This window comes from Dendropsophus ebraccatus, chromosome 8 (genome assembly GCF_027789765.1).
Source record: "Dendropsophus ebraccatus isolate aDenEbr1 chromosome 8, aDenEbr1.pat, whole genome shotgun sequence".
NCBI lineage: Eukaryota > Metazoa > Chordata > Amphibia > Anura > Hylidae > Dendropsophus > Dendropsophus ebraccatus.
In genome coordinates, this window is record NC_091461.1 from 96,397,205 (window position 1) to 96,414,572 (window position 17,368).

General features: G+C 41.0%; 1 protein-coding gene and 1 long non-coding RNA gene across 2 annotated transcripts; both read right to left on the minus strand.

Annotated features, from left to right (window-relative positions):
- Nucleotides 1-1,233: 1,233 nt before the first annotated feature.
- On the minus strand, nt 1,234-7,782 carry LOC138800092 (uncharacterized). Its single transcript, XM_069981898.1, has 3 exons — nt 7,750-7,782; nt 2,738-6,302; nt 1,234-1,289 (listed from the first exon to the last, which is right to left on the minus strand). The coding sequence occupies exons 1-3, from the start codon at nt 7,780-7,782 to the stop codon at nt 1,234-1,236; spliced, it is 3,654 nt and encodes a 1,217-aa protein (XP_069837999.1).
- A 1,413-nt stretch (nt 7,783-9,195) lies between these two features.
- Nucleotides 9,196-10,996, minus strand: LOC138798899 (uncharacterized). The gene is made up of 3 exons (XR_011364201.1): nt 10,898-10,996; nt 9,596-9,647; nt 9,196-9,260 (listed from the first exon to the last, which is right to left on the minus strand). It is a non-coding gene; the product is annotated as an uncharacterized lncRNA (long non-coding RNA).
- Nucleotides 10,997-17,368: the final 6,372 nt, after the last annotated feature.

A 17,368-nucleotide genomic window follows, 5' to 3' on the forward strand; every position in this document is an offset into this window, starting at 1 on the left:
TAGGGAGAGCATAGAGCATTGGCAGGTGAATTAACCCGACAGGGCCAAACTGGCCTGAAAAATAAAATAAAGGGACCGGCAATGGGTCAATTGAAAAAAAAAAAAAAATAATAATAATCTTTAAAGCCCCCCTCCCCCAGTTGTGGGGACATGGAGCATATTTTGGCTCACCAATCACTGGGCTAAGTATAAAGAAGCACCAAGAAAGATGGTAAGAGTATCAATAAATGAGTAAGAAAAGAGGAGCTAAGGAAATTAAAATAATAAAAAAGAGGGTGAGTGGTCACACTGGAAGAACTGCCCTTAACATTCATGCAGGTGGGAAGTGAGATCTTTCATTTTTCTGAAGCCCTTGACTTTCTGTACGCACATTTCCTAGTAGGAGATTTTGAAAGTCCTGACTATATTATTGAAGTGCCTCAAAATGGATAAACACAATGGTGAAACATTGGGGTGTAGCTTATGGAGATGAATTCTATAATGCTTCCTGTAGGTGACTAGAGATCAAGGAACATTGTGCCAGCTGTGTCTTTGGGAATCTGAGAATGAGATATTAAGGTCCCCTTTCTATCGAAAAGAAAGGCTGGATTTTTAAGGACGGGAAACAGATGAGGGGGCGAGGGGAAATATTACTCTCAGGCAAGAGCACATCAAGTAGCATTGATGGTGGAAAGAGTAGCCTTTGTGCAGGTACAAGCAGAGGGAAGATTGGTAAGGGAGACAGCACCCTCCATCTGGTCCCATTGCTTAGATTTTGCATACCTATGACAGGTCCCCATCCTGGCTTGATTTGGCTAGCGTGATTTTTTTTTTTTTTTTATCCCATATGAACTTTTTAAGGGCAGATATTTTATCTGAAAGGGCTAGTGGAAGTTAAAGGACTCTTGATAACATACACATTTGAAAATTGGATCATTTGCCAAACCAGATGAAAGATCCCTTTCTGATACAGCTTAGGGACCTGTGGAATTAGGAGGACACCCAAATATTTCAAAGTTGAAGCAGAGCATTCAATGGGGAACAGAAAAAACAGGGATGTGTAATTTGATTGAGGGAGGTAAATAGTCTGTTTTCGGTTTGGTAATTTGTATCTTGTGAATAGGCAAGCAAAAATGTTTGCCTAAAAATTTTTTTTTGTAGTGCTATATTTTAAAAATATTTGCAGAATTGCTTTTGAATACGTTTGAATTTGAACATAAATCTGAATTAATATGTTTATAGATGGTTCAGTACTTACTCGGTCACAGGTGCATAAAGATGCATTGCAGTGGATGAGCATAACACTGGAACTGAAAATGAAGAATAAATAAGATTCAAAATACTAAGTAATGTTAACGTAGCAGAATACGTTTTGTTTTTTTTTTAGAATATTTAATACCCTCCTTCTCAGTATATTGTCACTAGTAGTAGCAACTGTACATATGGCATGTTTTTTTTTATAGCTGGCACCACCAAAGACCCTGAGAATGAAATGTTTTGGTGGTTTTTGCTCCTGAACTATCTTTGAGCTGACCTGATATGTCTGATTGAGGTTTTGTAAGTTTTATATATCAATTAGTTATATACAGTGGTACCTTGGTTTAAGAGTAACTTGGATTGAGAGCGTTTTGCAAGAAGAGCTCACAGTTTTTGTAACTTAATTAAGGAGCATTGCTTTGGTATAAGAGCTCCCTGTACTGGATTGGAGGAGGAGTGGGGAAGGGTATGGTCTACATAGCGGGGTCTACAGCACTGTACTCTGACACAGGAAGTCCCCTGACAGACAGTGCTGCTATACTGTGCCCACATATGTCCTGCTCATTCCTTCATGCTCCCTGCAGGCTCTCTCAGCCCTTGTGCTTCCCATCCTCTCCATTCCTGCTATTATGTGCCTGCACTCAGACTCAGCTATACCCACTGCTGCTATAATGTGCCTGCACTCACACTCAGCCATTCACATTGCTGTATATTTCTGTCACTGTCCTCCTGCACAGCTCTCTGATTCTAACTTCCTGATTGGTCCAAGCTAAACACACACCCATTCCCCATTGCTGTCATGTGACCACACAGACCTCTGACAGCAGCCCTTCTTCTCTATTCTAGCTTGTTGTACTACTGCATTATGGGGATCTGCAGTTCCATTCTGTATCTACAAACTGCTGTTTTTTTCAGGTTTATGCACTTACCATACATCATACACCACATGCGGATTATGATACTGCACAGTAACTTATAATATCACATATTCAGCTTTTCTTAATATTTGTTTCATTTGTTTTACATGTTATTCAGAATAAAAAATTTTTTTTAGGGGGTGTGGAACCAATTGTCTGCAATTCACTGATTTCTTATGGGAATATTAGCTTTGGTTTAAGAATGATTTGGAATATAAGCATGGTCACGGAACAAATTATGCTTGTAATCTAAGGCACCACAGTATAATTAAACTTTAGGGAAAATCCAACTGGAAATTGAAAAGGGTGTTGTCAACATACCACTAAGTTTTAGCCATGAATGTGATCAATAAAATTGATGTGAAGGTGCATAGTTCTGTAAATATTGCAATAGTGTTGCTTTCGGGTGTCCACAGTGCTACCACTAGGAGAATTGAACATTACATGCCCAAATTAAAGATTTTCTTTGTAACTACTCTACACAATGGCCAAAAGATGAGGATTCTGAAGAAGGAAATCTCGTATTTTAGATTATATAAACATTTTCTAAACTAAAGAACCCCTTTAATGTAAATGATTTGTACCTGCTGAACTGGATAATTCGGTAGGTCCTAAAACAGGGTCCTGATTAATAACTTGGTCTTCTTCAGGTGGTTGGTATGAGCCAGGTTGTTGGTTACCTCCTGGTTGTATATTTCCACCAGGTGGTTGGTATGAGCCAGGTTGTTCGTTACCTCCAAGTTGTATATTTCCACCAGGTGGTTGGTATGTACCAGGTTGTGTATTTCCACCAGGTGGTTGGAATGAGCCAGGTTGTTGCATACCTCCGGGTTTTCTATTTCCACCAGGTGGTTGATATGAGCCAGGTTGTTGGTTACCTCCAGGTTGTATATTTCCACCAGGTGGTTGGTATGTACCAGGTTTTATATTTCCACCAGGTGGTTGGTATGAGCCAGGTTGTTGGTTACCTCCAGTTTGTATATTTCCACCAGGTATTTGTTGTGTACCAGGTTGCTGGTTTCCACCAGGTGGTTGGTAAGAGCTAGGTTGTTGGGTACTTCCAGGTGGTATATTTCCACCAGATGGTTGGTTTAAGCTGGGTTGTTTACCTCCTGGTTGGATATTTCCACCAGGTGTTTGTTGTGTACCAGGTTGTTGTTTACCTCCAGGCTGTATATTTCCACCATATGGTTGGTATGAGTCAGGTTGTTGTCTACCTCCAGGCTGTATATTTCCGCCAGGTTGTTGGTTTCCACCAGGCTGTATATTTCCACCAGATGCTTGGTAAGAGCCGGGTTGTTTACCTCCAGGTTGTATATTTCCACCAGGTTGTTTATATGAGCCAGGTTGTTGGTTACCTTCTGGTTGTATATTTCCACCAGGTGGTTGGTATGAGTCAGGTTGTTGGCTACCTCCAGGCTGTATATTCCCGCTAGGTGGTTGGTATGAGCCAGGTTGTTGGTTTCCACCAGGCTGTATATTTCCACCAGATGGTTGGTAAGAGCCGGGTTGTTTACCTCCAGGTTGTATATTTCCACCAGATTGTTTATTTGAGCCAGGTTGTTGGTTACCTCCTGGTTGTATATTTCCACCAAGTGGCTGGTATGAGTCAGGTTGTTGGCTACCTCCTGGCTGTATATTTCTGCTAGGTGGTTGGTATGAGCCAGGTTGTTGGTTTCCAACAGGCTGTATACTTCCACCAGATGGTTGGTAAGAGCCGGGTTGTTGGCTACCTCCAGGCTGTATATTTCCCCCAGGTGGTTGGTATGCACCAGGTTGTTGGTTTCCACCAGGCTGTATATTTCCACCAGATGGTTGGTAAGAGCTGGGTTGTTTACCTCCAGGTTGTATATTTCCACCAGGTTGTTGGTTACCTCCTGGTTGTTTATTCCCGACAATTGGTTGTTGTGTACCAGGTTGTTGGTTACCTCCAGGTTGTATATTTCCACCAGGTGGTTGGTATGAGCCAGGTTGCTGGTTACCTCCTTGTGGTATATTTCCGCCAGATGGTTGGTATGTACCAGGTTGTTGGTTTCCTCCAGGCTGTATGTTTCCACCAGGTTGTTGGTAAGAGCCAGGTTGTTTACCTCCTGGTTGTACATATCCACCAGGTGTTTGTTGTGTACCAGGTTGTTGGTTTCCACCAGGTGGTTGGTAAGAGCTAGGTTTTTGGCTACCTTCAGGTTGTATACTTCCCCCAGATGGTTGGTTTGAGCTGGGCTGTTTACCTCCTGGTTGTATTTTTCCATCAGGTGTTTGTTGTGTACCAGGTTGTTGGTTACCTCCAGGTTGTAAATTTCCACCAGGTGGTTGGTATGAGTCAGGTTGTTGGCTACCTCCAGGCTGTATATTTCCGCCAGGTGGTTGGTATGAGCCAGGTTGTTGGTTTCCACCAGGCTTTATATTTCCACCAAATGGTTGGTAAGAGCCGGGTTGTTTACCTCCAGGTTGTAAACTTCCACCAGGTTGTTTATATGAGCCAGGTTGTTGGTTACCTCCTGGTTGTTTATTCCCGCCAGGTGGTTGTTGTGTGCCAGGTTGTTGGTTACCTCCAGGCTGTATATTTTCACCAGGTGGTTGGTATGAGCCGGGTTGCTGGTTACCTCCTTGTGGTATACTTCCGCCAGATGGTTGGTATATAGCAGGTTGTTGGTTTCCACCAGTTGGTTGGTAAGAGCTAGGTTGTTGGGTACCTCCAGGTTGTATATTTCCACCAGGTTGTTGGTATGAGCTGGGCTGTTTACCTCCTAGTTGTATATTTCCACCAGGTGCTTGTTGTGTACCAGGTTGTTGGTTTCCTTCAGCTGGTTGGTAAGAGCTAGGTTGTTGGGTACGTCCAGGTTGTAAATTTCCACCAGGTGTTTGCTGTGTACCAGGTGTTTGGTTACCTCCAAGCTGTATATTTCCACCAGATGGTTGGTATGAGTCAGGTTGTTGGCTACCTCCAGGCTGTATATTTCTGCCAGGTGGTTGGTATGAGCCAGGTTGTTGGTTTCCACCAGGCTGTATATTTCCACCAGATGGTTGGTAAGAGCCGGGTTGTTTACCCCCAGGTTGTATAGTTGCTCCAGGTTGTTGGTTACCTCCAGGTTGTATATTTCCTCCAGGTTGTATATTTCCTCCAGGTTGTTGGTATGAGCCAGGTTGTTGGTTTTCGCCAGGTGGTTGGTAAGAGCCAGGTTGTTGGCTACCTCCAGGTTGTATATTTCCACCAGGTTGTTGGTAGGAGCCGGGTTGTTTACCTCCTGGTTGTATATTTCCACTGGGTGTTTGTTGTGTATTAGGTTGTTGGTTTCCACCAGGTGGTTGGTAAGAGCTAGGTTGTTGGCTACCTCCAGGTTGTATATTTCCACCAGATGGTTGGTTTAAGTTGGGTTGTTTACGTCCTGGTTGTACATTTCCACCAGGTGTTTGTTGTGTACCAGGTTGTTGGCTTACTCCAGGCTGTATATTTCCACCAGGTGGTTGATATGAGTCAGGTTGTTGGCTACCTTCAGGCTGTATATTTCCGCCAGGTGGTTGGTATGAGCCAGGTTGCTGTTTTTCACCAGGCTGTATATTTCCTCCAGATGGTTGGTAAGAGCCGGGTTGCTTGCCTCCAGGTTGTTTATTTCCACCAGTTGGTTGGTATGAGCCAGGCTGTTGGTTACCTCCTGGTTGTATATTTCCACCAGGTTGTTTGTTTCCACCAGGTGGTTGGTAAGAGCCAGGTTGTTGGCTTCCTCCAGGTTGTATATTTCCGCCAGGTTGTTGGTATGAGCCAGGTTGTTGGTTTCTATCAGGTTTTATATTGGGATCAAATGGTTGGTTTGCTCCTGGTTGCCAATTTTCATCAGGTGTCTGCCTCTGCGCCGATGTCTTGTAAGAGGCAGGTGGTTGGATTATACCAGTGGGTTGATTTGGAGAGAGTTGCTGACCTGGATTGTCCTTATTCGAAGTTGAAGGTGAAGATAAGTCTGCGTTAAGAAGATCTTCAGCTGGAGAGCTTACTGTAAATGATACAGACCATTCATTGTAATCAAATGACTGTATTCCATTCTTCCTTGACCCTTTATATGTGCTCTGTCCTGGTTTCTTCCATACATTGATTTTTCCTCCCTCATTGCTTAATAGTCCTGCATGGATGGCAGCTTGGCACATGGAGGAACCCTATAATTATACAATTGAAAATACAGACAAACATGATAATTCAGTTCTTGGGAAAACATTTAGGAACCAGAAATGTATCAAAGGAAATTTGTTGGATAGTTTCAGATATTTTAAGTAATAACAGGGCCACATTGTTGTTTTAATTTTAATTTATTTTCATTGTCCATTTCAATATATTTTGACCAGGCCTTCCACGGCTTACACATTCATTGCAGAGGTGAGCTGTTGTTCCATCCCATCTGCCACATGACATTTCAAGGCATTACTTCTTGAGTAATGCATGAGTAATAGGTTAACACCTCAAAACGTTGGGTGGCAGTCGGGAAGTAACAGCTCACCTCCGCTCACCTCCGTTATGATTGTGGAAGGCCTGGTCGAAATAGGGAAATGTACAATGAAAATTCATGAAAATGACTGAACTGTGAGTGTAGTCTTCTTTAAGATGTTTAAAGGCACATAGTAAGACATAATTTGCAATAATTTTTACACCATGTAATAGCCCACCCATAGGATGCCGAAAAGGAGCTAAACGGAGTCCACTCCAACACTTCTCCTTTCTCCTGGCCCCCACCCTCTGTATCGGGGATCATGTGTTCTCTGTCTCTTAAATGGGCCGGTTTAATGATTATAATCCTGCCCACTGAGGAGAGGGAGGACACCTGACCAATTAATGTGCCTGCTTCCATTTACAGTATGCACCCTCTGCCTTCATACACATACAACATGGGTTGTAATGTAATGTAACCCCGGAAATCGCCTAGCTCACATCTCCTTCCATCTCATCACCCCCCTCATCCAGTGGCCACCGCAGCAATCCGCCCTCCCGGACCTCATCCCCCGCCACCCACAGCATCCCCTGACTGTCACCACCCTTGGACATCATCCCCCACCGCCCGCAAGGTCCCCTGACTGTCACCCTCCCGGACATCATTCTCTTCTGCCCGCAGCATCCCCTTAGTGTCAACCCCCCAGGACATCATCCCCTGCTGCCTGCAGTGTCCTCTGACTTTCACCCCCCCCAGACATCATCCCCCACTGCCCGCAGCAATCCGCCTTCCCCCCAGACATCATCCCCCCCACCTGACCTCTGCTACTTCACTGACTCATCTCTGCTACCTCACTGACTCACCTCTGCTACCTTACCATCACACCTCTGCTACCTCACGATCGCACCTCTGCTACCTTACCATCGCACCTCCTCTGCTACTTCACTGACTCACCTCTGCTACCTCACGATCTCACCTCCGCTACCTCACTATTTCAGCACTTTCCTGACTAATCCCCCCACCTGACCTCTGCTACTTCACTGACTCACCTCGGCTACCTCACTGACTCACCTCTGTTACCTTAGCATTGCCCCTCTGCTACCTCACTGACTCACCTCTGCTACTTAACTGACTCACCTCTGCTACCTCACAATCTCACCTCTGCTACCTCACTATCTCACCTCAGCCGCCGCGCCATCTCGGGTATAGACCATCTTTTAGAGAAACTTATACAACTATACTTACAATACTTAACCCCATGGATAACTTATATCAGTAGTGTGCTCATACCACCATACATATACTGCAAAATTATGGAAATAAGCATTTTCCAAGACTTACCTCTGTATAAGGCCCAGATCCCCATAGATTAGGTTGTAAATGCATACATCCCTTAGGACAGGTAACTCTGCAATAGGTAACACAATTAAAAGGCAGTTTATAAAATGGAAAGTTGCTAGTAATATGACAAATACCATGTGGCATATATAGCTCCCATCAGATATAGAACAGAGCATTAAGAAAAATCCATCGATTTGTGGGCATAACTTCTAAAACAAACAACAGACAATTCTCCAGCTCTGTAAAAACTATATTTTATTCAATGATTTTAAATGAAAAATTGACCCATTTCAGAAGTGTCACAGTTATTGATGTCTTTCTCTCAGTCCCAGGATGTGGTTGTGTGTGAGCAGTACACATACTTCTCTGATTAAATATTTCAAGTAGCCTCGTAATCTCTATGTACTACCGAGGGACATGAAAAAAAGTGCCATAATGGCTCTGTGGTCCATTAAAATGTGAAACGTGTTGGGATAACGGAATAAAGTTTCGTTTTTACTGGGCTGGAGAATTGTCATTTGTCCTATAAAATGGAAAGTTATAATATTTTTCGGTTCAGTTTTCTCGGCATCAAACCACCATAGGTGACCTGACACTGTCATACTTACTCTGCAAGTTCACGGGTTAGATCTTGTGCCACAGATGAACACTCTGCGGTATCTGTTGAAGCAAACATAAGCTGTGTTCACATGTTAGTGACTCTTTTATAATTCTGTCCACTATTGAGCCTTTACAATGTGTCCAGTATAGAAGCTTTACTTTATATTAGAAACCTCATCTTATACAAGAAACACCCTTCTTTGCTAACTTGCCCCTCTCTACTCTGCCCCCATAGATTGGCAGATTCACTATAATATATACTTTTGCAAGGACTTTATTCATATGTTAAAAATAATAATGTAAAAGAAATAGTTACATTGATATAGAGGTGAAGGAGAAACCGGACTATCGGCAGTGGATGCAGGGAAATCTTTGTGGAATACAAATGATCCGGTTGATATTCCATAATCTCCAGACTTGACTCCATTTTTAGTGGATTCTTTATAACTGTTTTGTCCTGGCTTTTTCTCCACCCAGGTTTGTCCTCCATCATTTGTTAGTGCTCCACTGTGTATTGCAGCTATGCACACAGACGATTCCTAGGAAGAGTTGACGTGAGTTGATACGCAGCCATCACATTCTTTCTTACAGATATATAGTATGCATATAGTCTTAGGGATCTGCTCAAATTGTTGGAATAGCATTTTATTGGCTTTTCTTTTCTAATTTTTAGAATCAAATTCTTACCTCCATGTAAACTTCTGTTCCCCAGATGGCAGCTTGTTTCAGACATCCTGGTGGACATATGACTCTACAAATATAGTTAAAAAGATATTTAGAGGAATAAAATGTAGCATGATATTGGTCCGGTTCTGATGCTCGCTTAATTGTGGGGGACACTATGCATACAGTTTTAAAAGTCTTCTAAAAGACGATGGGGAGATGTAGATAGGACTGATGCATGATGAAAAATCATTGCCTAACCCCTTTGTTCTCTGAGAGATAAGCCACATCCAGAGAAGTCTGACTGCGGCTTAGCTCTCCCCTCCCCATAGAGAGCACATGCAGTAAGACCAATAGCAATCAGCTGTTCACATTAGAGGCTTCATGTTACCCAGACAAAACAATTACAACATGCTGACTTACTCATTAAGTGTCTCCGGCAGGTATTTTGCAGGCATTACACAGGAAGCGGAAACTATGAGAAACAGCAGGATACTTAGCCATGTTAAAGTGTCAAATTATTAAAAAAAATTACTAATTATTAACTGCAGTAAAGTAAGAAATAAAGAGGAGAAACATTTTATGTATAGTTAGTGTTTGAAGTATTAATATGGCAACACAGACTTTAAGATATTGCAGTAGTGAGGGACTACAGAAACGCTATACGTTACATAAAATATGGTCAGTCCAATGATGTAACCCTTTAAATCTTGTTTTTCTACATATAGAATTTTTAAAAGTGACTTTAAAGAAGCAATCCAGAATTCTCTAGACAAATAACATTAACTCACTATTATTTTTACATTGTATTTTGTATTACTCCAGCTGCATTCATACCTATTAAACCACTTCATTATTAGAGATGATCAAACAGGGCCAAGGTTCAGGTTCGTACGAACCCAAACCATCAGCATTTGCGTTCCATGGGAAAGGTGGAGACAGCCCGAGTACCGCCTGGAAAACAGGCATACAGCCTAGGTAATAGGCTGTATCCCTGTTTTCTAGGGTGTACTATGGCTGTCTCCAACTTCCCCACGGAACGGGAAGGCAGCAGGAGTGAAATGCCGATGGTTCAGGTTTGTACAAACCTGAACCTCGGCCCTGTACGATCATCTCTATTTATTATGACAGTTGTAACATGTGATAACTCAGAATACTAGAAATGACATGATTTGCTATATAACAGGAAAATGTGTGTTCTAAGAGACCAGGAGTGCAGTAATATAGTAGGTTAGTCCATTATATCTACATACTCTATTCATGTGTGGCATTTCCATCACTCTTTTTTCAACCAAAATAGGGAGTGGGATGAAATTGCGCAAATATTTCCATTATAATTTTGCCCTCTCTTTTCCACTCCTAATTTTGTTTGAAAGAATACTAATCAAAATACTGAGAGGAATACTATGTGTGAACATAGCCCAAAGATGCAACTCCTACATATACTAACTGTGAGCTACAGTAGGGGACAGAAGTTCTGTGTCACTGTCCTATCAGTTACTCCATTCGGAAGGGACTCTGAAGGGAGCAAAATAAATGCAATGTTCTTAATCCACAATCCCTCTACCTCAGCAAAATTAGATGCTTCATGGAAAGAAGGAATTAGGATGGTAAATGACACAGCTAGAATAAATATAATTAATATTATTTATATTTAAAATGCCCTTGATTTCAGAGCACTGTACATTTTATATAAGGCCCAATAATGCCAAGCAATCTACATACCCGTAGCAGCTTTAATATTTTGTCTTGGGTTTGCTGGAGATGGTTGAACTTCTGCTGAGCGGAATTTGTATGATACTGGCCAGCTTCCATATTTTAAAGATTTCACGCCATTCTTTGTACCATCTTCATAACTGCTTTCACCGGCAATCTTTTCTAGTATAACTGTTCCCCCAGATGACGGCAGTTTTCCGTCATGAATGGCAGCTCGGCAAATAGCTGAGTCCTATGGTGAATAACTTATCTTGTAAACTCAAAACACATACGTCGTGTAAATTTGTCACAGAGACATGTCAAAAGTTTGGATTGGTTGCAGTTTGAGTGTCCAGATTGCGACCTATCAGGAGAATGAGGCAGGAAAAGTCCATGCACAGTACGTTCTCTCCCCGTTTTGTGCTATGTGACCTTTATGTTTTAGAACACTCATTGGAAGATGCAACGCTAGCCCAGCCCTTATATTTATTTTGTATTATCTTGCAGACTATTAAACGTCACACCACCAAAAAGTTGCAGTTTTTTACGCATATGTGCAACCTTTTGCTGATCTACACTCTCTTTGTCTGATGGTTGAAGGGGGGGGGGGGGGTGACAAGGTGCAGAGGGGATGTGGTCCCCTCCTGTTCCTGATGTACAGTACCTTGCTTTACCCTGCAAATCATGGCAAAAATCTCAGAGTTGATTGTTGAGCCTACTGAATGGCATCTGTAGATTTGCCAGATGTACTTAAAGGTAAGACTGAAATCAGATACACTGATTTTGATAAATCCATTTATTCCATTAATTCAAATGAGATATCTTAAAAGAATTTATTTCTTACCTCTTTGTAGATACCAGATCCCCAGACATTAGCTTTTTGACTGAGGCATCCAGGTGGACATATGATCCTGGTAAATAATGTACGTAGGAAAAACAGCATATTTTACATGATTGCATCTATATTCTTATAGTTTTTACATGTTTATTTCTGAGGGTTTATCCAGCGCAACAAAAACATGACCACTGTCTTTCCGAGACAGCATGACTCTTATCTTCAGTTTGGGTGCACGTTTTGTAACTCAGTTCCATTAAAGTGATTGGAGCTTAATTGCAAACCATACCTGACCTGGAGACAAAAGAGGTGCTGTCTCTGGAAAAAAGTGGCCATGTTTTTATAGTGCAGGATAACCCCTTTAAGATTACACTTACTTTGCAGTTTTCACAGGTATCTTATTCCCTCCAGTTGTGCATGTTACTGGTGCAACAAAATAAATGATAAAAGTATTAGTATAACATTCATAACACACTCATCAAATGCCCTGTAGACAATAGATACATGCATATTGCTTAACAATGTCTACAAAGATGTTGATGTTATCTAAATTAGTGGCAATATTCAATGGGCAATGCGTACACCATTTTCGCACAAGCATCCACTGCAGTATATACAGTATACAGTACTAGAAGGCACTTTGGGACAGATTTTCTATTGAAAAAGCGACAAAATTCTGGCATAGTTTGCAGCAAAAAATTGTCATGTCACATTTTTGTTAGTTTTAGAGACCTTTCAGACAGTGCTCACCTGAAAAAGTGACATCAGTAAAGGGGCATTGTTTTGGTAAAAGAGGGCATCCCCTAAGATGCAACACAATTGGGCATAAAATGGTCTTAGACCTAGACATTTTTAGTCAAGCTGGGCCATTGTCTTTGGACCCTTGTACCCTACCTTTGACCAGATAAATTAAGAACATGCTTCAAGGGCATGGGGACTTTAAAAAAAAAAGCCTGGGGAGGGGGGGTGATTGAAAATAATAAACTACTCTTACCTCCCTGGTTTCCATGCCGCTGCCATTACCTCACTGCTTCATCCTTGCTGTGTTGCTGTTTATGGGTTCTGGGGCCGTGACGTTGCAGATCTGCTCAAGCAATCAGTGGGTGCAGTGGTGACCCACCTCAGTGCTGATTTACAGAGTGGGCCTGTAACATCCCAACCCCACAGCCCAGAAGTGGATGCACAGAGCAGTAAGATACTGGCAGCACTGCGTGAGCCAGGGAGGTAGGTGTAGTTTTTTCAATCACTCCCTCCTCGGATATATATCAAAAGAGCCCCTTGCCTGGACAACCCCTTTAAGGTACCCATACATGTGCATGTACACCTCTGTTGGGCATGATGGACTTTTGCCACCAAACCCTTTTGTATTTAAAAGGAATAAGCTGTTGCTAGGGCTGAGGTTTACCCCTTCTCCTCGAAACACAGAACACCGGAACATTCAGCTAAATGTTCATGTTTATGGGGAGGGCAGGAGAAATATCTGTCTGGCCCACTTGTTGTTAAAAAAATGTTTGGCCGCCTTTATTCAGAGAGATAAAGAGACTTCTTAGGAACTAGTAAACCTTTACGTAACAGAAACTTATTTTGACTTTAGGATTAGGTGTTACCCTCTGAAGATCTGTAAGTCGGAATTTCAGGTTCATGAGGCTGCTCAGAAGTAGTTTTTGTGCTGGATGTTGACGAGGGTGTATAAAATTTGAAAGACCCAGGCCATCTTCCAAACTTGTTTGACTTCACTCCATTCTTAGTGGATTCATCATAGTTTTCTTGACCTTCTGTTTTCCAAACTATAACAGGTCCACCATCATTGTTTATCACTCCAGCTTGGATACCAGCTCGGCAAATAGATGAATCCTATAAAATAGTGGCAAATATTAGGATTTTATTTTCTTCTTCTGAACTACTGTACCATAAGGCTAAAGTTGTGATTTCTTACTCACCTCAGTATACACCAAAAATCCTTTAACAGGGCTTTTTTGGCTCAAACATCCACTAGGACAGTTTACTCTAAAAATAAATAAATAAATAAATAAATAAATAAATAAAGTGTCTACTATTGACAGTACTCCTTTAGAACGATTGTAATTACAGATGTCCATACCGTGTAAATGTGTCTGAAAACTTAGTTGCATTCAAGCTGCAGGTTCCTATTACTGCAGTAAAATTAAAACAAAACAAAATAATATTAATGCTTGTCCAGAAGTATAAAACTCTCACACTAAAGGCCATATCCCCTTCCAATACTATATAACTAGATAAATGGGCTGTTTGGTTGTATTAGCACAAAAATGATATCCTATGTTTAAGGGATATTCTCAACTCCTAAAGTTATCCATTATCAATAGGACTGGGCAGAACAAGTTGATCAGTGGGCCCTTAACAGCCAGATTCCCTATGATCACAAGATCATGGAAAATTGTGCCCCAAGTGAAAGAAGTCCAAAGCACACATTTGGGGTATGTTTTACTGTGGGATTTTTTAGTCATTATTCCTGATGGCCGTAAAAAAAATTAAAAAAGACACATTGCGATGAGTTATGCTGATTATGTGGCAGTGGGTACGGATAAACAAGGAGCACAGCTTCTGCATGGCTACTTAGTAGTGCTAATAAGCTACGATGTCTCAGTAATGTTAGTACTAGATTCTAGGAATGGATTATGACCCCCCACCATGCATAAATTCAGTAAATGTTTAAATTCACACGAGGTTGTCCAAAACGTATATTTATAATGGGTATTACTATGATAATACTCGTGGCATGGTGGGTCAGTTGATCATACTGGCACAGTGACTCAGTGGTTAACACTATTGCCATTAAGTTCTGAAAATTAAGTTCTAAATATCCTAATAGCACTTGGCAGAAAAAAGGTTCCTTGTTTTAGGTAAAATGTATTTAAAGGTCTACCTGATGGTATGTCTTTCGGAGGGACGATGGGTGTGCTCTCTGATGGTCTTGTGCTTTCGGTAGGTGGTATTGCATGGATTACAAATGATCCAGACCATGTTCCATATTTAGACGAACTGATACCATTGTTTGTTGTTCCTTTATATTTGTCCTGGCCTGGCTTCTTCTCTACGAGGACCGTTCCTCCTGAATTGGTTATTTTTCCATCATGCATTGCAGATCGGCAAATGGAAGAATCCTTAAAGGGGAAAAATATTTATCATTTCCTCATATTTCTCAAAAGAATTTTGTAAAAATGTAATTAGACATGTAAACAATACCTTAAAGGGCAGCAAGCATTTGTCTATGTTATGTTATGTTTTGTATTATGGAAATTAATATTTCATAACATTAGTTTTTAAACAAGTACATCTTGGCTGTGATTATTTTAATTAGATTTTAGCTTACATCTGTGTAGATTTTAGTACCCCAAACTTCTGCTTCATGTTCAAAACAGTCTTCTGGGCATGATACTCTAAAAAATACAGTGAAATAGGTAATTTTTTTGCACTCTTTTAACAAAACCTAATAACTAACACATCAGCCTGTCTGGTCTGGACTGCCTTATACAATGGCTGATAGAGTGACTCTAATCAAGATGGTCATACAGCCGCAGATTTTGTATTTTATTAGGGCCGCTCCGACCTGGATATCTGCTGGGTTCTTTGGTTCTTTGGAACGCGTATTAAATAAGATCTTATGGGGAAGGAAAAGACCTTGCACATGCTATGCTACATTTACTTTACCTAAACAAAAAGGTGGGCTGGGTCTTCCCAACTTCAGGTTATATTTCTTTGCTAATAATCTTCACCAGATATTTTAGAGGAGGCCTTTGTTAACTTGGAGTCTCTTCTCACATATATGGATGCACACATCACATTTTAGAACTAAGGGTCCCTTAGGGCCTGGGATAAAATATGGACTAATACACGTAGTTTATTGGGTATTAAGGCTAGCACAATTTTCTCTCCATTATGGGAGAATCAGAACTTTTTGTTTTTTTCACAAAATAGGTTACTTTAGGGTATGGAAAGATAAAGGTATTATGAAGATTTCACAGCTTTTTGTAGAAGGCAAAATTAAATAATTTATAGATTTACAAAGCAAATTCTCGCTTCCTAATAATTATAGGTTTTATTATTTACAGTTGGCACACTATAGACAGGGAGAGGCTCCGAGTTACTGAGAATGACCTCTTTTGTACCTTAAAGAATATGTTGGGGTTTACAAGAGGGGAGATTAGAATGATTTATAGGGGTTTGAGAGAGGCTCTGGCTCATAGACCTATGACGATATAGAAACAATCCTCGGAGAAGGGGATTGGTCCGATATCCGATGTGGACTGGGAGAATATCATCATTTAACAGGGATCATCAGTTAATACAACTTAAAGTTAATAGACTACATTACCCTCCGGTTATTCTACATAAAATGAGTAGAACAGCGCATGACACGTGTCCAAGGTGTGGCCAGCCTGATGCGAATTATACTCACATGTTTTGGAATTGTATTAAAATATGCCCTCTTTGGGAATACATAGTGGGGATTATAAGATCTGAAGTGGGCGTTTCTTTTTCTTTTAATGCACTGTATACTATTCTGGGTTGTACGGCCCAAATTAAGTTGGGAGCTCAGATAATATCTAAGCTTTTGTTTAGAGCTAGGCTGGTGATTTTACGTAATTGGATAGCTGTGGCCCCTCCATCTAAGGAACAGTGGATGGAAGCGGTTGTGAAGGCTAAAAATTATGAGAAGGTATACTATCAGCAAAAGAAAAATTGTATTAAGACCTACAATGCAATATGGGGATCCTGGTCTATCTGAGGTGTGTGTGTGTGTGTGTTTTTGTAAAAAAAAAAAAAAAAAAAAAAAAGACATAATACATTGGAGCAGGGCTTGCATGCCCAGCCAAAACAGCTCCAATGTATTATCTCAGAAGCCTTTTGACTTTACTACAGCATTTGTTTTTATAGTAGCTCCAGGGTTATGTATATAAAAAAATGAATCCTAAAATACCCCTTTAGCTTTCAGAAGTTAGAAATTTACCTTACTAGGCTTTCCTGTAAGTCTTCAGCAGCCAAAGAGCAAGTTGCTGCAACTGCAAAAGAAGACCATAATTCTTAAGTAGTTATACTTAACAAGTCTCTTGAGGAAATTGTCATCTGTATGGTGCATTTACACAGGGAGAGATTTATCTGACAGATTTTTGAAGCCAAAGCCAGGAATATACTATAAACAGAGAGCAGGTCATAAAGGAAAGACTGAGATTTCTCCTCTTTTCAAATCCATTCCGGGTTCAGCTTAAAAAATCTGTCAGATAAATCTCTCTGTGTAAATGCACATTCAACCATCAACTCCCCCTCTAAACTAAGGTCATTGGTAAATAGCAGAAAAAAAAAAAATTGGCATCCCAAATTTGGCATTTTTAACTTTCTACTGCATTTCATTGCTGTAAGCCTACAAACTGGTCATGCTAATGCAGGAAGAGGACTACTTAGACTTCTCTAGAGGGTGTTTAGGAGGGCCCTGTTAATGCAAATTTAAGAGATTTCTTGTTAGCAGTGGTCCCAGCTATTAAAATCAAAGGGGGCTGTTCGTTGTTAGACAACTTTTCATATCTTGCTGCTGTTAATGTAGAAAACAATAAACTATGCTTACCACTCTGCACTCCCCCAGTGTCCTCCTACAAGTCTCCGATGACTGCACCGCCCCAATTTTCTAT